Source organism: Phalacrocorax carbo, chromosome Z (assembly GCF_963921805.1).
Source record: "Phalacrocorax carbo chromosome Z, bPhaCar2.1, whole genome shotgun sequence".
NCBI classification, from domain to species: domain Eukaryota; kingdom Metazoa; phylum Chordata; class Aves; order Suliformes; family Phalacrocoracidae; genus Phalacrocorax; species Phalacrocorax carbo.
Window position 1 is genome coordinate 28395215 of NC_087548.1, and position 25643 is coordinate 28420857.

Below are 25643 nucleotides of genomic sequence, written 5' to 3' on the forward strand. Positions count from 1 at the left end.
ATGTCAAAAGAAGGGGGGGGGGGGGGAATACGTGTTAAAAGATGCTGCTGTCAGAGCTTAAAAATATCATGGTCAGTGTCAACATTGAGACTATGCGATCAAATGTCACTAAAACATGCTTCAAATTTTGTTTGCATCACCTTACTTTGATTTCTTGTTAAGATTTCTACCTCTGGTCTCCTACATGTACGTAGTGGTTTCCACTACTTAATTTTACTACACCTAATCAAGAATTGAAAAATGGTTTGCACAAGAAGTTCAAAACATCTCTTTTGACAATGCTAAAGGCTACAGTAAGAGTAAATCACCAACAGCAGACAAAATAAACTTTTATAAGTAGTCAATGCAAAATTGCCAAATGATTTGTGCAGTAGTCGTTATGAACCAAATCTGAAAGAAAACACTTGTCTGCAACAAAATCTGGTTATCTTGTTGTCCTACCAATATGCAAAAAACACACACAGTGATCTCAGCGTATTTTTCTGTGGTGCCCTCCACAGCCCACCCGTAGCTCTGAGCTCACAAATTGTATTACATTTGGCATGACAAGTTGTTGCAGACACTACTAACAGCAGCTGTTAAATGTGGAAGCTAATTGAAAATTTAAGTGTTCCTGTCCTGGTCCAGGACTTCCAGTGATTTATGGGCATCTGGACTAAGGATATTTAAATGATGGGCTCACAGTGAAGAAGAAAAGAGACGCAATTAATCAAAAAAGACAGTCAGAAAAAGGCACAATAAAACACAGCAGTTTATGAAGAGAAAATGGAGCCTATTTACCTAGCCTAACTTTTACAAACAAAGCAATCACTGAAATGCTGGAACATTTTCTGAAGAATACAGAAAGGATGTGTCTTTTACCAGTGATGTGAGTTTTACCTTTCACGTGCTGCTGCAGTGTAACAACAGAACATGTATGCAATTCAAGAAACTCTTTCAAAATTTAACTTTATTATATTTAATTGAAATTAGTTGCAAGAAAAATCTTGTTTTCAATGAGCATTTCAGTGCTGTGATTTAAGTCTCATTTCCTTTTTTTGTTATTTAATTTACCTCTTATTATCTTATTTTTTATTTTAAACAAAAAGGACCAATATTGTATCAGTAAGAAAGACAGACAGACTAAACAGGCAGTTTATGTGATCTAATAATTAGAAGACCTGATATGCATTCTAAGAATTATCCTTTAATCTAACAACAGTCAATTAAACAAACCTGGTCAGTTGAACACTTTTCTGTACATATGGTGAAACATGGGTCAGAAGTCCTGAATTCAAACTTCAAACACTCCCAACACAAATATTACTTGCACTCACAAATCAAGTGCTGTCAGTTATAACCTATCACAGCTATCCAAGTGGTGGCTGGGGGGAGGTGGATTTTGCCTATGGAAAGGCAGTCGCAGTGCTTCAAATACAATTATCAACAAGGAATATATAGTATATTAAGGAATATATCAACAAGGAATATACAGTATATTAATTAAACAGGGGATTATGTTACATTTTTCCTTTTAAAAAGCTTCATGACTTCCTTACAGAGTCTAGAATATCCAGATATCATGAAGGAATCACATGTTTATCTCAGATTGAAATACATAAGTTTCCTGTGGGAACCTTTAACATTTAATATTTTTCTTTGAGGAAAAGTATAAACAAACTTCCTGAAAAAGAAATCCAATACCATTCTGCAATTGATTATGTTAATTTTATTTTAAAAGCAACTGCACTGCAAATGGAAAAACATATATATCCAATCCACAGACAGACTACAATACTGAACTGAAAACAAACTGTTACTGAAAGGACAATCACTAACTCCTTCAGAACAGACAGTTTTATAAGCCAGACAAACAATATGGAAGTATGGTCAACAAATTTGTACTGTCATAATGTCGTATTGTGAAAATTAATATAATTAGAACATGACCTCTTCTTTTGCCCATCTGTACAGATCACCTCAATTTTCCACCTGTTGTACACCAATCACAAAACCAAAAGCTTTTTTGTCTTTTTAATACTAAAAATTTGAACAAAGAAGGAATCTCATCAGATTAGCGTCTTATTTGTTTCTGGAAGTGAAAAGCAAGGGTTATGCCTGACCCTGCAGACATTTCTGATGGCCATTGGCCAGACTTCTAAGGCAGCTTCTTTAACTTGGGTGTAATTTTTCTTAATTTATACTCAAGGCCAATTTATTGTGTGAAACTGAGCTTTCATTAAAACTAAGGCTGAGGAGTTGCCATTGTTTTATTGCCGAAAAGAATGACTATTACTATGGTTTCTGTGGAAAATTATGTTTATGGCGTTAGACAGTGAAGTTTACAGCAACAATCTGTTCACCTGTCTGTCAGTTCCTCCATGAGCATTGTTTAAAGCCATTGACCTCCTTCAGTCAAACCTGACAGGAAGGAATAGTCTCAAAGATAATCAAATTCCTCAAAGCGCTGTGAAGTGTACTGCTCAGACAGAGGGGAGAGACCCCACCAGATGACAGACGAAAAGGCAGGAGAAGTCAGTGGTCCCTCAAGGGTGCTGCAGCCAGCCTGGGGGCTGGGACTGTGCTGTGGCCATGCCATTCATCAGCTCTGGCACTGGTCTGACCCAAGCCAAGTGTCCTGTCTCCTCCCTGACAGCAGCTAGACCACAGCAGGGCTGTAATACATCAGAGAGCATGGTGAGGGTGTGGGAAGCTGAGTGTTTCTTATTGTACAGTGCTGGGAAAAGGAAAAGGCAACTGTAGAGACTATAGCAGAAAGGGGTCTGGAAAAAATGATTAAAGTACTTCCATGGTACCTTGTAAGGAATATAGGGGAAGACTGGAGAGAAAAGGGTTAGCTAGGATCACAAGTACATTGACAGAAACCCCTAGGAAACTGGGCCTCATAACTTCTCTGCTAACGAAACAACTTGCTAGTTTTTTACTGAACCTCTCAATAAACGTTTTTTCTCTTTCACAATCAACCTAAAGAGCCCAGGAGAAGGTTATATTTGAAGCTCACTAATGAGCATCTTTAGTGCTCATCACGTAGATGTGCTAAAAGCTACTTAAGCTTCTAATGCGTGCAAATATAAACATTTAAATGACCATATCAAACCCATTAGGGCACAGAAAATCACAAACTGATAAACAAAGTTATTTGTTTTGCTTTCCTAGCTGGATTTGCATAAGCAGCTGTTCTAAATTCTGCTGTGTTCTGCCATTCTTGTTGTTCCTGAAGATTAAGATTTTTAAAAAATTATACATATTGAGTATAATCTAATTTCATAGGATTATTTCAAATGAGGAGCAATTCACAAGTAGGAGTTGATAACTCAAGTTAACATTAAAACTGCCTCATAGCCACTTTAATTAACTTGGATTTAAAAAGTATAGATATATATTCAGCCTGCAGAATACCTGATTAATGGAAGTGCACTAAGTATGGGGGGAAGCACAGCACATTGGGGATCATTTTGCCTCTTTGTGGAATGCAAAACAGATCAACAGCTGTTGCATTATGTTGTAGATGTCTTTATGTCTGATTTATTCCATTTGTTCAGCATGACACAGTCTCATAGCAATTTCAGGCTCAACCTTAACAAAGCTCCAACTTCTTATTTTTAAACCGCAAACAGTATTTTTCGTTGGTTGAGGTATCTACAGATCCGTGGATTCTGAAGACAGAAGATGTATCCAAAAAGGCAATTGTATGGAGAAGGCAAAATTGAAGAGCTGCTCTTGGTTTTAAAAACTGGATCAAATGCTTCCTCCAAGTTAAAAAAAAAAATATTCTGCAGATTTATTAGTGTGTTCATGGGCTTTTTACAACTGAGAAAGGACACATACAGCTCTTCCCCAGGCCATCTTCTTTGGCATCTCTCTTTGTTCTGGATGACTAATATAATTCCAAGATCTTCTGCAGAGAACAGAAGCTACTGTGTAATAGATAATGGAGCCTTGGGCTCAGCTTTTTCCAAAACAGCTGCTGCCATGGCTTGGATTTGTTCCGAACCACTACAATAAGGCAGACTAGTACAGAAAGATTTGAGAAAAATTAAAAAATGTTTTTTAAATTAAGAGTCCAGAATTTTCAAGATTAAGGAATTATACACTATTTAATTTCTTTTTCTACCAGTGCAAGGTTATTCAGCAGAGAAACCCCACCTTCCTTTTGCAGCTACCAGCAAGCATAGTTTGATAGACATGTGCTGGGAATGTCCAATGCTTTTCTTTTTGTGTGTTTTTTGTTGTTGTTGTTGGGGTTGGTTTTTTTTTTTTTTGAAGTTGCCTCCTCTTTTTGTCTATGTTTTCTTCATTTGCTCTTTTCTGGCCTACCCCAGCACCCTCTGGAGCTACACTATCTGTTTAATAATTCCTTAAGAACAGGGGCCAATGGGACCTTGAGGGCACAGCCAGAGCATCCACTAGTTCCAAATCAGAATCAAGGATGACCCCTACATTATTCTCAAAATATGTTCAGCTAATTTTTTCTTAAAGACTTACAGTGTCTGGGATTTCACTACTTCCATAGCAGTTTTATTCAGATGTTTACCTAATACACTGTTAGAAGGTCTTTTTCATTATCTTTACTATCTCCCCTTGATAGAAATTTCAGCTCATTACTTTTTGTCTTATCATCAGCAAGCAGTTTATTCCTTTTCCCTTTGCAGCTAATCATGCTTTTCTCCTATTTGCCTTCTTCAAGATTAAAAGACATCACTGATGTACCTTCTGCATGTCTAATAATTGATGGCATCCTATTTCAGCATGTTCCAACTTCGAACAAGGAAACCAAAGAGCCATCACATAATTGTTTTTCCTATTTCCAACTCACATTAATCAGGTGTTGACGTACAAGGAGCTGCAGTAATTCAGCTCTGTAGATATGACTATTGAGTACAGTTTCTTTCTCTGGTTGTTTTGGGCACAGTTACCACAGTGACGCAGCAACAGGAAATCAGTCAGGTATGGATCTTTTTATTATAAATCACATAAGCTCATCCTGGTCTTTTGATTGGATGGGTGCGCTGCCTCAGAGATAGTCATATTCCCCTCTGGGGACTACAGCAAAGGAACGGTGGAAGAAGAAATTTGGTGATCCTTTCCCTAAGATGAAACCATGATTTATAATACATTTATAAGCTGCTGGGCACCTCGCTGCTAAGGAAATGCTGGGAGCAGCTCATGAAATAGCCATGAGTGAAATCGAGCTCTGATGCTCAGACCCACCTCTAACATACATTTCAGAATAGAGAAGTGCCACAACAAATGCAGCAATATCTGTAAAAGTAACAGCCATTTATTTACAGCATCACCATCAACTTTGACACTTTGAAGCTTATAGATTTGAGCAGACAAATTGTATCTAAAGACACTTTACAAATATTAATCTGTGCAATCTCAACAAAGTAATTAATAGGTGTTTTCTACAGACAAGTAATAATGAGGTTAAGACCCTAATGTTTCATAGTAGTCAAGAATCTTCTATACTCACCCTGGTACAGTCCTGATCTAGACCTTCAGATACCGAAGTTCATGGGTTACTGTTGAAAAAATGTAGCCTATACAAGCTGCTACAAAAAATCTGGCTTCTAGTCCTTCATGTCAGTTACAAAGCCATTCATTAACCTTTTAATTTCTACAAAAATAAACGCTGACAAACAGGGAAAGTGACACTTTTTTCCTAATATTCTCTAAAACATATACCATGTAACATTTACTTTCTGGGAAACAACTGTTTCATGGCAGTCATCTTGGAATAATCATCACCACAGAACAGTGCAACCTTTTGACTCTACCTTGTTAATGCAATAAAGTCTTGTCTCCTCTTAATGGGAAGAGTCCAGCAGGCTAGACTGAAACCTCTGTATGTCCAACTTGCAGCTCCCACCACACTGAAAGATCCAGTTCTGCTCATCGGAAGTGCTCAAAGATGGATGGCTCCTAAGATCCTTCTGCTTTTACTGCTCATCAAGTACTTACTATGCCCTATAACTGCACTGATAATACAAAGCATTGGCATAGGATTTTTCTATCCCGATACTGCTGCTGCTATGTGCCGCTGAGAAATCCTTCAGACCAACATAAAAAAGATAGAATAAGGGAGTTAAAAGTTTTTCTGACTTCATTGCCACTGAAGAGTTTTAGTCCATCATGTTCTCAGTTTAGTCTGTATGCTGGTTTTGGCTGAGTTGACAGAGTTAATTTTCTTCATAATAGCTAGTATGGGGCTGTGTTTTGGATTTGTGCTGGAAAGAGTATTGATAAAACAGAGATGTTTTTGCTATTGCTGAGCAGCGCTTACAGAGAGTCAAGGACTTTTCTGTTCCTGACACCGCCCCACCAGCGACTGGGTTGGGGTGGCACAAGAAGCTGGGAGGGGACACAGCCGGGACAGCTGACCCCAGCTGACAAAAGGGATACCCCATACCATACGATGTCATGCTCAGCATATAGAGCTGGGGGAAGAACAAGGAAAGGGGGGACATTCAGGGCAATGGCATTTGTCTTCCCACGTAACCATTATGCGTGATGGAGCCCTGCTTTCCTGGAGATGGCTGAACGCCTGCCTGCCCATGGAAAGCAGTGAATTAATTCCTTGTTCTGCTTTGCTTGTGTGTGTGGTTTTTGCTTTATCTATTAAACTGTCTTTATCTCAACCCATGAGTTTTCTCACGTTTACTCTTCCAATTCTCTCCCTCATTCCACTGCAGGTGAGTGAGCAAGCAGCTGTGTGGGGCTTAATTCTGGTCCCCACTATACAAAAAGGATGTGGACAGGCTGGAAGGGGTCCAGAGAAGGGCCACCAAGATGATCAAAGGACTGGGAAGCCTGCCATATGAGGACAGGCTGGGAGAACTGGGTTTGTTCAGCCTTGAGAAAAGGACGCTTAGAGGGGATCTCATCACCATGTACCAGTACTTAAGGGGCAGCTACAAAGAAGATGGAGACTCCCTTTTTAAACGGAGTCCCATGGAGAGGACAAGGGGGAATGGACACAAGTTGCTCTTGGGGAGATTCCGATTGGACACCAGAGAGAAATTTTTCACAGTGAGAACAGTCACCATTGGAATAATCTCCCCAGGGAAGTGGTTGACTCGGCCACGTTGGACACCTTCAAGAGTCATCTGGACAGGGTGCTGGGCCATCTTGTCTAGCCTGTGCTCTTCCTAGAAAGGTTGGACTAATGACCCCTGAGGTCCCTTCCAACCTGTGATTCTGTGATTCTGTAATTGCAAGGTGGGGTTAAACCACAGCAGTCTGCCACAGGTTGAGAGATTAACTCCTCCATTAACATTGCCTGGTGCTGTACATGCTCTTAGCTGCACAGTGATCTAGTAGCTCTCCATCTCCTCACCTGCATAGCTGCTGCGTGCGGCTCTGCTTAGCACCTTATTTATTTTACTACTGTGCAGTTCATGATGTTTTCATACAGAAGGGGGTTTTACTGCAGTTTTGAAGGTACGTTGGCATAACAAGATGGCAAGATTACACTAGAACAAGGCACATATGACAATAGAAAATACTACAGAAGCCACTCCCGAGGCACCTACCAAAAATGTGATAAAAAGATCTTTTTAATTGCCTGTCAAGTTAATTTCTCAGGTGAATTGATCTGCTTCACCTCAACAATCTTCTGCTACAAACTGAGAAACCTTTTTCAGGCTACTTGGCAAGCCACTTACTCAAAGGGAAATAGATTGCTCCACTCTAATGACACTCAGTTAGAAACAGAAGCCATTTATGGACTCCTGTGCCTAAGAAAAGACTTATGGAAAGTAGAATTAAGATCAGGCAATGGGGGTCCAGCAGTAGGCTTGGTTAATTTAGCATGCTCCTAAACTATTGAAGACTGGCTGTGGTTTGGTGTGCCCTTAAAAACCTCCAGTAATGGAGATTCTGTAAACGCATTTGGTTATTTTCGTTAGTACTTTATTGTATCTGTATTTAAAACTTAATATGTTTCCTATCTAATCTAAATCCCAGTTTCTGCCATTCAAACTCATTTAAGGCTATTGGCAGGAGAAAAGTAAAAGGTGAAGATCTTCAGACAAGAGTGGGAGCAAATACATTTTACAAATCAGAAAAAGAATACAAAATTTCCAGTAGGAGACATAAACAAACATTTTAAAAATAGAAGTTACCGTTAATCTTTTAAATAGTATGTTTTGCACGTCAAGTGTGAGTCCATTGTTTGGACCCTTCTATGTCTGCATTTTAAAGTTCTGTGTTACTGTAAAAAAAGCTATTCCCTTTAAAAAAAATATTCAGGAAAAAATTAGTTTCTTTAGTTTAATAAATTCTAGTCTCTGGAGTAGAAATATAGTTTGTAACTTGTCCTCTTCCAGTCAGGGACAAAACACCATTTGCAGATGCAATGGAAAAATCTGCTTAAATAGCAAGTAAGTTAATACTTTCCTACTTATACCTAGAAAGACACATTACAGCTAGACAAGAAATCTTCTATTTTGAAATGGAATGCTTTTTCCTCAGATTTCTAATTCCACTTCTTTCCAAATTTGTGTTCCCTGAATGGTGCTAAATACCTCTCTTATGAACATAAGTAGCTGATCCTCAAGTAAGTGGAAAAAAGTTTCTACTGATGAAAAATGAATAGTTTAGATGAAGACCTGCTATGCAATGTGATTACACCAGTCTGAATAAAATATTTAGATTAAAGACTTAAATCTACTTTTTGCATTGAGTGTGTTAGAATGTAGCATGTTTCCTATTTCCTTCATTCTGCTTTATTAATTTTTTAGCCTTTTAGTGAATAATCTAGCCTAATTTATTTGGAATTTGATGGATATATATGGAAGTAATGTCTCTGCCTCTGATCATACCATGGAGATTTGTTCACTAAAGCTGTTTGACAAGGTTATCTCCCCTCTCCCCTGCTTAACACCAGAAGTGGCGGGCTTGAGTGTGGCAAAAGCTTCAGATTTCAAGTGCAGCTTATGCTGTAGCAGCCTGGACACCTGCACCGTCCTGGTCATACTCCCCATCACCTGCAGTTCTCTGCCTTGCAATCTAATTTATTTTTTGGCCATGCATAACCCTTCTTGTTCAGGAATAAGATTTACAAATCAATGAGGTCAGTATTTGTTTGTCGCTAAGCAAAATACTGTAAGGAATGTTTGGAATTCTGAAAGGTTTTTCTGGTGTTTATGAAGCCAGAAAAGGCTTATATACATCATGTATGCAAAACAGAAAACTACATAGAATACCAAAACTGACAGGTTAAATAGACTGAAATCCTTATGCAGCTTCCCCTGGTTTTTACTTTGGAGATATGGTACAATAAAAATCAAGACTGATTTTTAAAATAATACATGAGTATGGCAGGCAACTTTTTTTTTTTATTTTCTGTAAAACTGATAATTTTAGAACTTTTTTGTTTTTCTTTTTTATTTAAAAGGGTAAAATAGCTAGAATAACTTGCATATTTCTTTTTTATTCCTATCCTCACCCTAACATATAAACTTAGTGTAACAAAATGGTATATATCACTGTCTGGATTTTAAACTGAAATGTTATTTCTTACTCTAAAGGTTCTTCATTATTTGAAAAATGAGCCTTCTAAAGAATATAGTAATACACATTTGATGCATTTCACAGTCTTTGACCTAATCTACCTTGAAACATGATGCTAAATTTAAAGTTGCACTTGCAAAATGATTTATGAAACAGTAATTATCCTTCCTATCCAGCCTGACCTAAGTAGTGCATAAAGCAATTTCTTCATAGCAGCCTAATCTGGGACTTCGCTAATTGGCAGCAATTAGAAGCATTCCTCTGCAGATGTTTCTTCTAATAGCTTCTCCATGACCTGAACTCCTCTTGCAGAGACCCTGAACAAGTCTACATCCATTTTCTATTTTTAGACAAAAGCCAACAGCTATAGACTTTCAAGAAGCCCCAGGACAGAGATCCTTGTCTTCCAGATGATATTAGCCTTTCTGTATGTGGTCACTGCAGCACTACATCATGCTGATTTCTCTCTTAACAACACCCTGATGCCAAGGCAACTGTTAGCTTCTTTTTATTTTGTGTTTCAGAGCATCACTCAGGTTTCAGACACTCCTATGCTGCTTGAACAGAAACAGAGATAAACTGTTACATATAGAGAATGTAATCTTTGTTTTCTCACAGAAAGATAGAGCTAAATGTTCAACTGTTAAACTTGTATAGCTTCACTGGTTGCCTTGGGCTAGATAATGTATACCAGCTGTGAATCTAGGACTTTTTAAAGTGGCTTACATAAGCGGCAGTACAAATGAAAGGCATACATTTGTAAAAGAGGAAGAAAAAAAAAAAACCAAACCACAAAATGGTTCTACTCGGTTGGCCTGGTATTTTTCTGTTCATTTGAGAATAATTCCAATATGCTCAATGGCAGTTTATTGCTTTCCAGCAGATGCAACTTCATTCACTGCCATTGAGTACCGTCTGAGTTCAGCTGGGAAATATCAGCTCTGTTTAGTCCTCATGTGAGAAGCAGAGAGCTCAGAAATCCCTGTACGCTATATAATGAGCCTTAGAAGTGGGTGGGCTGTTTTGTTTATAATTATGTTTTGCTTCTTGGTCCGTGGAGACATGAATGATGAGAAGGACTGGAAGTGATTTGGATAAAAATCTGTATCTTTCCTTAAAATTCTGGCAAAATACTTCCATGGAAACCATGTAGAAATTGTAAAAGAGAAAATACCGCTACAAGAGCCTCCTCATGAACGCACACGATAAAAATGGTGCAGAGATCTGCGCTGGTATTCACCTGGCCTGGAGTGTTTCCAGGAGGGTAGAGCAATAGGTGACTGTGCTCCCCCAAGTGCCAGAGCAGGGATTGCCGTGGGAGCCCTTGGCAGTGCCTGAGAACTTGGCGCCATCATGATAATGGAGCAGTTTGCCCCTGGTCCTGAGCTGGGGTTATTCCATGTTTGTACTAGAAACTAAGACACAGGTTTTAAACTTCACAACATAACAAAAAAAGTCTGATTTAAAGTGAAGACAATTTTAAGACCTCATGAAAACCCATAAATGCATTCTGTTTAACTTTGCCAAAATGATGCGTAAACCCACTTCTTCTCCTGTGAGAAGAGATTGTTTCTGTTTATAGCTTGCTTTTTAGCCCCACTTTTGGCTATTACAACTTTCTTCAATATAGAGCAAGGAGAGTGATTTATATCTGAAGAATACTCTTTTTAAAAATTGTTTTTTTACATTTTTGTGCCTTAAGTTATTTCATAAATAATTTTGCAGGACACACAAAAAAAATCAGTGTGGCATGGCTTTCTGTTGCTGATACTCTCCCACTGCTAAAGAAAGAAGAAAATTTATTCCCTTTAGTGCCACTGCCTGGGTATAAGGAAGTGTATTATTAGTCATTGAGATATACTGCCATGTGACATTTTAAAAGCACCTCAGTAAAGGTTATTCAATTATTTATAAAATCTACAATGGAATTAGACAACTTATGTAAATCAGTCTGTCATAATGTTTGCTTTTTCCACTGAAATATAAAGAAAATAAAAATCCATAGGAAAGCAAAAAGTACTTGTCATCCAAAGCAATTTACTAACTGGTAAAAAACCAAATCTATATTGTGCCTTGTCAGCAAAATTCCTCTCTTTGATTCCAGCAATTCAAAGCCAAAAGGCAAGGTGGAAGCCATAGATTCAGGTTGTGTGTACTGGACTTCAAAATTCATTTTAATGCAGCAGTCTAGATATTTGATTAGCCCGCATGATTATGATTTATTTCTGGACATTACATATTGCTAAATGTTCTAATCACTTTGGGCAAACCTTATTAAGTTGTCCTCTCTTTCACAATCCAACCGTGATAAACCTCATTGCTTGGCTGAAGCAAGCTGCCTTGGATGCCAGCTAACTCAGAACACTGCTCTACTTGTCTTGAGGAGTGCCAGGGAGAAGTGCTTGCAGAGACAGATTTTAAGAACCCCTGAGCAGTCTCAGCAACCTTGGAGACCCATGAGCACTTAACTCATCTAAAAGGCAAGCCCAAGAGACTAAGAATTGAATCTGTACCTCCACAAAATGTCAGGGCAGTAAAGAGCTCTTTAACAAAGTGGCTTGTATTGTATGTGTGTATAACTTCAGCCACTGCAAACTTTCTGTCTTATTCGCCCTCATTCACCCCTACACCTCTTAAGTGCACTCTGTCCAATTTCTCTATTTCTACACCACTAAAAAGGTCTACTAAGAATGAAACATTCTGCACAGCTTTATATTCAGAACTAGCGCTGCAAACATTAAAACAGTCCTTACTCTTCTTTCTCTAGAATGTAAAACTGATGTTTTATCACTCTATCAAACAAACAAGCAAGCGAGCATGAATTTGACATCCAGCACTTTATTTTCTCTGATGGAAGTCTCTACATCACTTATTTTCTCCAGATTCAACAATTACACCAATTGTACTTTCATGTGTCCATGTTTTCAGTAATTTAAAGATTCTGACTAAACATAGGCATTGGCTAGTTTTTGTGCCTTTTAATATGTTTGTTATTTAGGGTACAACTTATTATTTCCACCAAGAGGAATCAGTTTCTTTCTTAAGAGCAGGGTCAGTATTTTGAGAATGGACACGAAATCCCCTCTTTAGACTATATTTCAAGAGCTTTACTTTTATACTAGAAGAGCTAAAAATTCACAGAGGTGTTTTTCTTACCGTAATGAGGAATTATTGCCCAAGCCATTGCAGAAGCATAGATGCCGCCAATCATCCAAAACATACAGAGCCAACTCAGGTGTTCGCCTCGTTTCTCCCGAGCGAGCACTTCCGAAAAATAGGAGAAGACTGTTGGCACAGCTCCACCAATCCTAAAAGGAGATATAGGTGGTGTATTAAGTCAGAGAGTAACAGCTAGTTGAAGCTTGAATAAGCCCATAGCTGCAGTCATTGAAAACCCAACGTATGAGCAGCTTTTCTGGCAAGACTGTTTTTTCTCAAATTGCACCATGTTTTGGGGAACTCCTGAGGAAACTTTCACCAGTTTGGACACACTTTTTGTCGAATATTTCCTTGAAAATTCTATGTACATTTCATTGCCTTCAGTGATTCAAGGGGATTGTCAATGTGCTAGACGCTGGAACAGAAACCACCATGGTGCATTGACTTTCACCAATAAGAAAATGCTGAAATCATGGCACTCTACTGACAGTTGTGAAAAAACATTGCTTTTAACTGAAAATATTAGTCCTTTTACCAAAGAATAATAGATATATATATATAGCCAGGCCCACTAGAGAGGAGCCTAGGGATGGCACGCCAAGGTTGGGAGTGAAACCAATAGCCCAGCTCAAGTGCATTTACGCCGATGCATGCAGCATGGGCAACAAACAGGAGGAGCTGGAAGCCATTGTGCAGAGGGATAGCTATGACTTATTTGCCATCACAGAGACACGGTGGGATGACTGTTATGACTGGAGCGCTGCAATGGATGGCTATAAGCTCTTCAGAAGGGATAGGCAAGGAAGGAGAGCTGGTGGGGTGGCTCTGTATGTTAGGGAGTGCTTCGATTGCATAGAGCTCAGCGATTATAAGGATAAGGTTGAGTGCTTATGGGAAAGGATGAGAGCAGATATCCTGCTGGGAGTCTGTTATAGACCACCCAACCAGGATGAAGAGGTAGATGAAGTGTTCTACAAGCAGCTGGCAGAAGTCCCACGGTTGCCTTTATTCTAGTGGGGGACTTCAATTTGCCATATATCTGCTGGAAATACAACACAGCAGATAGGAAACAGTCTAGGAGGTTCCTGGAGTGTGTGGAAGATAAATTTCTGACACAGCTGGTAAGTGAGGCTACCACAGGAGGAGCCTCGCTTGACCTCATGTTCACAAACAGAGAAGGAAAGGTGGGAGATGTAGTGTTTGGAGGCTGTCTTGGGCTTAGCAACCATGGTATGACTGAGTTCTCAGTCCTTGGTGAAGTATGAAGGGGGGCCAGCAGAACCACTACCATGGACTTCCAAAGGGCAGACTTTGGCCTGTTCAGGGCACTGGCTGGGAGAGTCCCCTGGGAGAAAGTCCTGAAGGGCAAAGGAGTCCAGCAAGGCTGGGCTTTCTTCAAGAAGACAGTCTTACAGGAGCAGGAGCAGGCTGTCCCCAAGTGCCACAAGACAAACTGGTGGGGAAGACAACTGGCCTGACTGCGCAGGGAGCTTCTGCTGGCACTCAGGAAAAAAAAAGAGAGTCTATTGCTTTTGGAAGAATGGGCAGGCAGCAGAAGAAGAGCACAGACATCTCGTTAGGTCTTGCAGGCAGAAAAATAGGCAAGTAAAAGCCCAGCTAAAACTCAACCTGGCCACTGCTGTAAAGGATTACAAAAATGTTTTTAAAAATACCTTAACAACAAAAAGACAACCAAATAGAATCTCCATCCTCTATTGGACATGGAGGGGAACATTGCAACTGAGGTTGAGAAAAAGTCTGCGGTACTAAATGCCTTCTTTGCCTCAGTCTTTAACAACCAGGCCAGTTATCCCAGGGGTATTCAGCTCCCTAAGCTGGAAGACAGGGATGGATCACTGAATAAACCCCCAATAATCCAGGAGGAAGCAGTTTATGACCTGCTGCTCCATCTGGACATGCACAAGTCTATGGGGCCAGATGGGATCCAACTGAGAGTACTGAGGGAGCTGGTGGAGGAGCTCACCAAGCCACTCTCCATCATTTACCAGCAGTCCTAGTTAACAGGGGAGGCCCCTGACGACTGGAAGCTTGCTGATGTGACGCCCATCTACAAGATGGGCCAGAAGGAGGATCAGGGGAACTACAGGCCTGTCAGCCTGACCTTGGTACTGGAGAAGGTTATGGAGCATTTTGTCCTGAGTGTGCTCACCAGGCATGTGCAGGACAACCAGGGGATCAGGCCCAGTCAGCATGGGTTCATGAAAGGCAGGTCCTATCTGACCAACCGGATCTCCTTCTATGATCAGGTGACCCACCTAGTGGATGACGGAAAGGCTGTGGATGTTGTCTACCTGGACTTTAGCAAAGTCTTTGACACTCTCCCACAGCATCCTCCTGGAGAAGCTGGCAGCTCATGGCTTAGACAGCTGTACTCTTCGCTGGGTTTTTTAAACACGCTGGATGGCTAAGCCCAGAGAGTTGTGGCAAACGGAGCTAAATCCAGTTGCTGGACAGTCGGCCAGTCACAAGTGGGGTTCCCGAGGGCTCAGTTTTGTTTAATATCTTTATCAATGATCTGAATGAGGGGATCAAGTGCACCCTCAGTAAGTTTGCAGATGACACCAAGCTGAGCGGGAGTGTTGATCTGCTTGAGGGTAGGAAGGCTCTGCAAAGGAACCTGGACAGCCTGGATCGATGGGCCAAGGCCAATTGTATGAGATTTAACAAGGCCAAGTGCCGGGTCTTGCACTTGGGTCACAACAACCCCATGCAACACTACAGGCTTGGGGAGGAGTGGCTGGAGAGCTGCCTAGCAGAGAAGGACCTGGGGGTGTTGGTTGACAGTTGGCTGAACATGAGCCAGCAGTGTGCCCAGGTGGCCAAGAAAGCCAACAGCATCCTGGCTTGTATCAGGAATAGTGTGGCCAGCAGGAGCAGGGAGGTGATAGTGCCCCTGTACTCAGCACTGGTGAGGCCGCACCTGGAATACTGTGTTCATTTTTGGGTCCCTCACTACAAGAAGGACATTGAGTTGCTGGAGCGTGTCCAGAGAAGGGCAACGAAGCTGGTGAGGGGTTAGAGAGCAAGACTGATGAGGAGCGGCTGAGGGAACTGGGGTTGTTTGGCCTGGAGAAGAGGAGCCTGAGGGGAGACCTCATTGCTCTCTACAACTACCTGAAAGGAGGTGGTAGCGAGGTGGGTGTTGGTCTCTTCTCCCAAGTTACTAGTGACAGCACGAGAGGAAATGGCTTCAAGCTGCGTCAGGGGTGGTTTAGATTGGATATTAGGAAAAATGTCTTTACCTCAAGAGTGGTCAGGCACTGGAACAGGCTGCCCAGAGAGGTGGTGGAGTCACCATCACTGGAGATATTTAAAAGATTTGTAGACATGGCACTTCAGGGCATGGTTTAGGAGACATGGTAGTGTTGGGTTGACGGTTGGACCTGATAATCATAGAGGTCTTTTCCAACTTTAGTGATTGTATGACCCTATGATTCGACGATATTTTTCTAAGTCTTACCTCTCATGCTTTAGGTAGTCAGCAAGTGACTAAATGGCAACTATGTTACCAATATGTTTTATTTCATGGGTATTTACAAAGATGTTCTGTTCAGTTGCACTATGTGAGTTGCTAAGCTGTTTTTTACTTAAATTTTCTATGAAAAGCCTATGCATTCTTAAATATTCAGTTTTTCATATGGTAAAAATAAACACTGTCTGAAGGTTAGTAGGGTAAAAAAAGAATTCAGCTTGGTTTTACAAAAAAAACAGAGTAACTCAAATTATGTATCATTTTCAGTACCAGCTTCCAGGTCATCTTCTATTGTCAGTCACCTCTTCACTACAAATGCAAGCTGCCAAATGTTCCACAACAGGACAAGTCCTTGTGGATTTTATTTTTTCTGCTGCAGAAAATACCTGTGAATCTTGAAGAGATATTCTCACATACTGCATTACATATTTTAAAGCAGTATCTTGCATGGTTTGAATTTTTAACTGAATTTTAAAGATAAATGCATATTTATGCTGTCATCTGGGAGCTCCCAAACTGGGACCAAAAATAAGGAAGCTTGAAACAGATTTAAAAAAAATATTAAGAAGAAAATATTGAATACAGAAATGATATTTCAGTCCAAAGAAAATTCAGTTTCATAGAATACATTCTATTTAAAGATGTCTTCAGGTACAGTGATCAAATACTGGAATGAACTATTATACTTGTTTCAGGGGTCTGCTGTTTTGTCCCTTCTAACAGCTCTTCATGAAGTACTGGTGGTCAACACTTAGCTTTAAAGTAAATGTTTCCCATAGTTGAGGCTGCTACCGCTTATACTTTCTGCCATTTCTGCTAAGGCTTATACCTCCATGAATTCTTGTTTGATATACAGCTAACAAGGTCTGTATCTCATTTCTTCTCATGGGTGAAAACTCCAAAAGCCTTTACTAGTGAACTGCCATGTCACAGGCAATGGGACACATTTTCCTTGGAGGTTCTCCTGGAAGCCCAGGGTGAGGAGGAGCATAGCCAAGCTTGGAATCACAGGTCATTTTCCTGTGGTAGGGTAGCCCTTCTGCCTCAGCCATGCTAGGCACTCAGGTCTCTTGAGTTCCCAAAGTCTAAGTGGATTACGTCTATGGTTTCTTACCCTCCAGGGCTCAGGCACAGCTTTGAATTGCACTCCCACAATATTGCCCAAATGCAGCACTCCTGGATCTGGAGTTCTCTTTCTAATTTTTAAAATTCACTAGCAGAACCAGAAGCAAGGTCTTCCTTTTTTCTGCCTAAGCTGGTGCTGATGAAGAGTTAGAGGTGCCCACTTCCAAGAAGACCTTAATTAATAGATTGCTCATGGCATGTAGAACAGTATCATTCATGCAATATCACCCTACCTAAAGAATATAATTTTTGGTGTTTTTTTCTCTGATTGCTTCCGCTCATTAAGATAAGCATAGAGAGTGGTAAGTAAGTATATATTTAGTAATTTTCCTGTTTTATTATCTGACCTGTTCTTCTAAATTTACACTTTTCTTCATTTTATATGTCTTTTCATGAAGTACAGAATCTTGTCTTTATACCATAATTTCTATGGTAGTAAATATGACTGAAACTATCTGTGCTATATAGCATAATTAATAATAAATCTCATTTAGTACTTTAATAGTTTTCCTATTGCAACGTCCTTGAAAACTTTCTCTAAAGAGGGTTCATTTCAGGCAAATACAGTCCTTATGCTTATGAAAGGCAAGACAAGATACAATCTTCTGGAAATTGCCCTGAAATCTCCTACGCTGGAATTCCAGTGAAGTGGGTCTTGTGGAAAGTTTCCAATTGGTGGAGTAAGTCACGCATCTGTAGGTCATACAAATGTTTGTGGGATGATGGTTTAGGAAATGAGTGCATGTTTCAAGAGGCAAGAACATATCCTATCTTAATGTCATAAAATGTACAGAGACCCTGAGCAAAGGCAGGAAAAAAGGCATCTCCTACCTGTCAGCATGAACCAGCTGTACCATGGAGGATGGGAGGTAGAGGCAGCTTTAGCATTTAAAACTGATCCAGGTAGGTTGACTCATATGCTATATCCCAAAGGTCCTCCAAGACTACAGAAATAGTATTGTCTGTACTGACCAATTTAATAGGGCAACTTTTCAACAAATAGACCTTTTAGATGTGTAAGAGGAATTTTGGAGCCAGCAAACCAAAATGTTTATTTAGGATATGCAAATAAACAGAAAAAATTAATTAGCTTTGAAAAAAACCAGCTATTCTGTTTCTTCTGATGTGATTGACCCTTCCAATGAGTACACCAATGGGCTAAGAAAAACTTAAAAGTCCAGATATTATGTTCATATTGATTGAACAGTGACAATAACTTGGCTACTAAAGGAGAAATGAAGGATGTATTTTCACCATACAGACAACAGCTCCTATTTAGAGTTGTAGGTCTCTGTTTCACAGCAACTGTGTAGTAAAGTGTATTGTGTACTACTTCACACCTTAAACGTGAATGGAAAACTTACTTCTCAGCTGGTTAAATTCTTCCTTCTGGCCTCATGTAAGAGCAGAGTGATATTGCTGGAAGGTTTTAGGATATCAGTACCTAAAAACCTCTTCCCATGTCACTAATGCAAAGCTATTACCGTGACTAAAAAACTATTATGAAAATCTTAGAGAGGATAATCAACAGCTGAATTGGAGAGAGGAGGGAGGTGGAGAGGAAGCATCCTGCTGCAGAAGACTGTTTGCTCTTAAGCCGGACAATCTCAGGGTGGCAGTAGGTATGCCTCCACTCTCTAAAACTTGTTCCCAAAAGCAGAGCAAGCGACAGCAGAAAGGGAGAACAGGAAGAGCTACCGCTGTTATCACACCAAACAACAATGAGGAAACTCCCTAAAAACTGCATGGACCTAGAGAAGGTTTTTAAGGAGAAAAGACATTTCCGTCTGACTCTTGCAGCAATTTTAATGTGTGCTTGATTCCACAGCCGATTACTACTATACAACTAACATGGTGTCTGGTATATTGAACTTTGTTAGCAGAAGCATAAACTAGCTTTCAAGACTTGGGCAAGAGAAGATCAGAGCACCTCTGACTTCTTCCATCACGCTTTTGTGAGGATCTTTCACATACTTCAGCAGCTATTGAACATTATGAATTAATTCATCAAAAGTTTGTGTTTAAAAACCCCCACCATATCACCCAACAGCTGCAAGAAAGAATGCACTTTCTATAACAAAAAAAAATCCGAGGCTACATCCCACCTTCACCTACACTCATATAAGCCCTTAATAATTCAGTGGCTCTAGTTAAGCCCTTCCATATTTACCTGGAAGGGACTGAATTTGATCATCAACATTTTTGTGTTGTGAGTTTGAAAGCAGACTGCCTCTTTGGTATTGCACCAACTTCGTGTGGAATGGACAGTGGCATGCACAGACGGAAATGCCAAATAAAACCAAAGTCAGAGCTGCCACTGATTTTAAAGTAGGAAGACTTCATCTTTTGTTTTTCAGGAAATGCAAACACTATTTTCCCACAAGATACAGTATTAATTGGTTTGATACAGTGAGCTCTTTACTTTTATTGTGTTTATAAAGTATATGGGTCATCTTCATTTGTAGAAGAGTTTGATACATGAAACGACATTCTTCCCTTCACATGTCTGCACGTGCAGATGAAAAGCCTGTGAAAACCATGCTGCCTTGAGAAGAATGTTTATTCTAAAAGATGGGAAGGATTTTAACTTTCTCAAATACAAATGATTCAAGCAAACTGAAGTTTTTACATCTTAACTGTTATTCATATATGTTATTTCTTCAGTCATCATAGCCAAAGCAGTGGATATAAACTTGTTATCCACAGATCACACTGTGGTCCTTTACAGCAGTAAAGGACCTTTTACTTTTTACTTTTTTTTTCCCTTTACACCCATGCATTACTTCCTAAAGGGTCACAAAAAGTATCTTTGAGGTGTAAATATATTGTATGTACAAATTAACTATACAGGGTTGTTTTACCTCCACTCGAAAATTGCGCAGAATCTGAATATATTTATAAAATATTAAAACCCCACTGGTCTAAAACTCTGGGTTGATGACCATGATAACTGTCTCCAGAATAGGAGATTCTGCATTGAGGCACAGTCTAATACTAGCAAGAGGCAAAACTTTGTTGAGCTTGGCTCAAGGCCATAAAATAAACTTTCTCACTCTACAAGGATCAGTCTCTGCACCTAGAACAACAGGATGCAATCCTTCAGTCTTGTCTTTTTTAATAAATATGTAGGAATAGATGCAAGAATAACATTTAATAAACAGCAGGAGCCTTTTTCTACTGCACATATTGCTCCATATGTGGAGAGAATGGCATAATGGCCATTAAAAGAATGACAAATGTCAGTCATGACCTTCTCCAATTATTTTTCACCTTCTGTAATAAACCCCATCAGAAGTAGGCAGAGCAAGAGCAGAAAGCATAATTTTTTTCTATTTTTGCAGAAACATATAATTCAATTGGAAGGAAATACCAACTAATCAGCATTTTGTTACCCTTTTCAATGCAAAAGATGAGTCAGTTTTGGAGCCTAATGGGTTACTTCTGTATGGAGAAAAAATTAATGACTGAATATGTTATTTGATGCCCCCAAATTCCTATTTTACTCTGAGTTCTTACTCCACTTTTTTTTTTTTTCAGGATTATGTTCTTAATGTCTTTCTAGCTACATTTTACAGTTTGGGCTATTCTTTCTGTCTGCTTTTGCTCATATACAGAATCATACACACAGAGTCCTCCAGTGTCTGGTGTCTATGCCCTGAAGCTGCATTTAGTCTCAAGTGAAAGCCATCTCCTACACAGTTCAGCTTTCACTCAGTGTGCATATGGCATGTGTTTTGGGTGGCAGGTCATATTTGCTCATTTCTGTTACTTCAAAAAAAGAGTTATACTGTTTCTTCTGTTTATTCACAAAGAAGAATTCTCCTCATCCAACACTTTGATGCATTTTTTTAATTTTAGATTTATTTTAGATTAAAAAAAAAGAACAGTTAATCAGGAGGAAATGACAATACAGACATAAGCAACTGATCTAATCCCACTTTTCAGCAAAAGAAGGTTCAATTTTTGACCCCAGAAAATAATCCAAACTGAAAGCTATGCTTTTATAAAGTTGCTTCTGTACACTCTCTGTTCATGTTTCTTCTGTGAAATTGTGGGGAGGGGGAAACCAACAGGGGATTGAACTGATGCACCCTAGGAGAGTGGGATTCAGTGAAACAAACAAAAAGCTAGGGTACATTGCGTTTTCTTTGTCACAAAGAAAGATTATACATGTCTGCTAATCTACCTTCAGAGCTGTGATTTGTCACAACAGATTTTGGCAACTGCACAGTGTGACAGCTGGGATGAAAACATTTCGGCGAGGCATTCAAGAACCTCTGGCTTCAGATAGAAACATTTGTTTATTTGCAGATTCACTAGCCAAAGGGGCTTGAAATCCAAAACCATACAAGGACTAGAGACAATTAGGAAAAAAACCCCTTACAGAATCCTAAGTGCACAAGGCAGGTTGGTGTTCTTCTGCAATACCATATCTTCTCTCTCAAACTTTGACAACATCCAGACTAAAAATTAAGACGGTGTCTGTGTGAGATGGCATTTGCAAGTTGTCACCTTATTATATGCAGTTTGTTAAAAAGTGACAGACCTCAAACACAGATTCAGTGTTACACTCCTGAGATTTGGAAACAGCCCACCACCCTTTGTCTTGTCCAATTTAGCCTATGCTTCCCTCTTCTTACTACAGGTCTCTACCCCCACTATCACAAGTCTTATTAAAAATTATCTGTCATTTTCTTTTCAGAACTGCCATTAGGCTGGCAAAGCATCTAAGAGTGAGCAGCCAGACTGACCAGTTCTACTTGAGAACTGTGGTTAAAGCCCTACAAAACTGCAAGGTGGTATAGACTAAGCTTTACTGATCATTCTACCCGTGTTTAAATACACGTGCCTCTTTGGACGATGTGTACTAGAGAAGTTGTCTTTCAGGTACATATATGACCTGTATGCTATTAATAGCAAAGAGTCCTTGTGATAAGGGTTCATGTGATTATTTATTGAACTGTCCAGCACTGTCATTTCTGATGGAAGCGGAACTGGTGAGTAAATAATATATTCCCCGAATTTACCCAACACTATTTTAAAAAATCAAGTAAAATTTGATGTCAAATTCAAACTTCTAATTGCAAAGAATTTGCCTGCAGTACTTCCTCAGCCAGATATGTCAGATAAATTGCTTTCATATCTGCCAGTATTGCTAATCACAAAATAATTGTTTATGAAAACTTCCTTCTGTGATTTTCTTCTTCTTTTTCATTTCACTTTTCAAGTTTTTACTTTTTCTTTTGATTGTTTTCTGTCATGTCTCTCTACTTTATTTACATGTTTCCTTTGTCTAGTCTTTCTCTCCCTGTTGTATAATCTTCCTTTCCTCATAAGAATACTGTCCCCTTCTCCTAACAGTGTTAGGAAAGACCACTTCTCTCCCGGCTATCCCAGGTTTACATTAGTCAACATTTACCCACAGCTGAAGCAGCAAGGCCTAGATCAAAGCTATGTGGAAAGCTCAGACCGTGCCAACTGCTTTCTTGGCTTGACTGATAAGCATATCTACCCTTGGCATATGCTATCAGCTTTGAAGCCAGTCACCTGCAGAGCTCTTCATTAGCTCGCAGTGTAAAAACACTGATAGCCATGGGTGGGAGACAGCTGGGAGCTGGAGAGGAATTAGAGGCGGTAGGATTACAAACTTTTGAGGGTGAGATGGTGCAAGGTGTTTTGTGAGAAAGAAGTGGAGCAAGTGGGTATGAAGATGTAAAAGTTAAATACAATATGATACTAAATACTGATGACACACAATTACAAAAGCAGCCTGTTGGTCTAGATTTGAAGCTCCTGAAGGCAACCGCTTGTGTAAGCAAAACCATCTTGTGCTGTGTCCATATGGGCCATATATCTACTGGAACATTTTTACAGTTGTCATCCATATGGGCTGCTCGCGTGTCATTCCTGCCTTGGCCATTAAGAGAAGGGGGATATGCAACACTACACGTAATTTACAAAAGCAGTGGTAAAAGTCGGTGTGGGTGTATTTGATGACAAGAAACTTCATTGACATTTTTGGATTTTTGCTAATTGTTGAATCCTCACAAGAGTGTGAAGAATTTGAGAAAAGATCTAAATGATGAGTTTAGTGCTACTACATTGACACCAGCACTCTTTGGTAGATCCCAGTAATGTGGAAGGAGTACCTCACGTAGCTTTAGAGATACTTTCTGAGGAAGATTTAAGAAAGTTGTCTGAAGGTGAGTCTCAGGTTTAATGAAGTATATGGAAAAGAAACACTATATGATAGTAGTTCTACAGAGAGACTCTTATTCACAAGGGGCAACTGGCAGGGAAAAGGCTATGTAATACATTTCAGTTACATAAGTCAACCACATCTAAGCTCTAGTTCCTAATATTTCTGTGGGTTTGGAGAACAAATTTGGCCAAACCGGCAATTTTGGCAAAATAAAAGAAATGTCTCTAGTCTGGACATAATGTCTGTCTAGGACACACTTATTTAGCATTTTTTACTTTACTTATGAAAAAGAATCAGTTTCATCTGGGAGCAAACACATCAGGTTGTCTAAAGAATTTCTAAACTCTAGTTTGTCTCAGGATCTTAATCTCAGATAGCTTTTTACTGCATAAAAAATTTCATTAATTTTAGAATTAACATTTGGACTGGATAAGCATGATACTTTTTCCCAAATTGTATCATCTTTGGTTATTTCAAATAAACCAAAATTAAATTTGCTGGGATAATATAAATATATAGTGCACTTTTAAACACTTTATTCTAAATTGGGTTGTCCTTAGAAAAACTGCATCTAAAATTACCTAAAATTATGAAAACTAATAACTTACATTAAATAATTTTTTTTATAAAAATTCTCTAGCTGAGAATAATACTTCACAGTGGCAGTGTTGAATAGGCTACAGCTCCAGTTCCAGTCAAGTTAGCAATGTTATGAGTCATGTTCTTGTATTAGAGGAAGCTTCCTTTGACAATTTCAGACAGATCTAACACGGTCCTTTTCAATGATAAATCTTTGCTCAATCCCCCAATGATTAATGATGAATAAATCTCACAGCTTCTTGTCTAGGTCTTTTTACTTTTTAGGAAGCTATGTCTAAAGCCTTCCCAGATCTTTATCAGGCTTTTGGATTCAATTTCCTTTTGAGTTTTGATTTTAGATTAATCAATGGATGAATCACAGTTATGATATTATTTTCTGTAAAAGGAAATTATTTTGCAGACTGTTGAACATTTCTTGATTTTTTTTGCTAGCTTAAGTTCACCATTCAGATTTTAATATCTCTCAGTGGCCTCTACCCAGCAATATCTTAATATAATTCATACTGTTTTGTATTCCAAATCACTTTTTTGGATACAAAATTTTTATAGTTTTAGGGTTTTCAGATTAAAAAAAAAATTAGAAGGGATTTGTTTTTTTCCCAGAGTAGTTTAATTCTATAAACACATTTTAACTGGAAGGGAATCTGAGAAGAATCAATTTTATAGTATTTTTTATAAATAAAATCTTCCATTAGATACTGGTTTTATTTTTCATCCTTCTTACTTTATTTTTGTATTATCTAGAAGATAACAGACCAATTTAAACTCTATACACCTAAATGATTTTATATCTTTTGAATTCTTCTCAATATTTTATTGACTTTTATTTGTATGAAGTTGTCCAGACAACTCTCTGCCCCTTCAGAAAGCTCTTCTCCAATCTGAGTAGCAATACTATTTTGCCTGAATGAATATTTTTGTCTGTATGTTTAAAACATATCATTAAGTTCTTTACTTCAAATTATTCCTATTTCATATTTGGGCTCTTTGATTCACACAGAACTACTGGAACAAAACCTCCTTCCTTGGCAACAGAGATATATATTCAGTGTCTTTCAGTAAGAAAGGGCAACTCACATCTACTGTCCAAAGACAGGACCTCTAAAATGGGGAGAGGTTATGAAGAGAAATTAAGTTGAATTTCTATTCCCATCTAACTGACACAACTTCTTTTTCATTTGAGCAAGAGATGGGATGTAGTAAAGAATGTAATGAATGTTCAAGATTTAATTCAAACTGTTTAAGCAAATTTCCTGTCATACTGCAAGAAGATATGGCTTCAAAGTTGGCACAAATATCTGGAAGTTCTTCAGTGAGCAATACCAAAAAGAGTTTGCCTTCTTATACAGCAGCTGATGCAAACTGTCTGGAAGCAGAGACCTGTAAGATGTATGCTCTAGAAGTGGGTATATTTGTGCCCAGCTGTTTAAAACTGACACAATTTTACCTTGCTGCCTCTGCAGCTGGAACATTCTAGCCTCTCCCTTCTTCCTTGGTGTTTGGCGTATGATGTGTCTGTTGCTGTTACAGCTACTCTCAACATAAGAT

General features: G+C 39.1%; 1 protein-coding gene across 1 annotated transcript in view; it reads right to left on the reverse strand.

Moving 5' to 3' along the window:
* Window positions 1-25643, reverse strand: part of SV2C (synaptic vesicle glycoprotein 2C) — a 124768-nt gene that overhangs the window by 34999 nt on the left and 64126 nt on the right. Inside the window, exon 4 of the mRNA XM_064438374.1 lies at window positions 12673-12824. Coding sequence (XP_064294444.1) covers window positions 12673-12824 — 152 coding nt within the window. The remainder of the gene's footprint in view (window positions 1-12672; window positions 12825-25643) is intronic.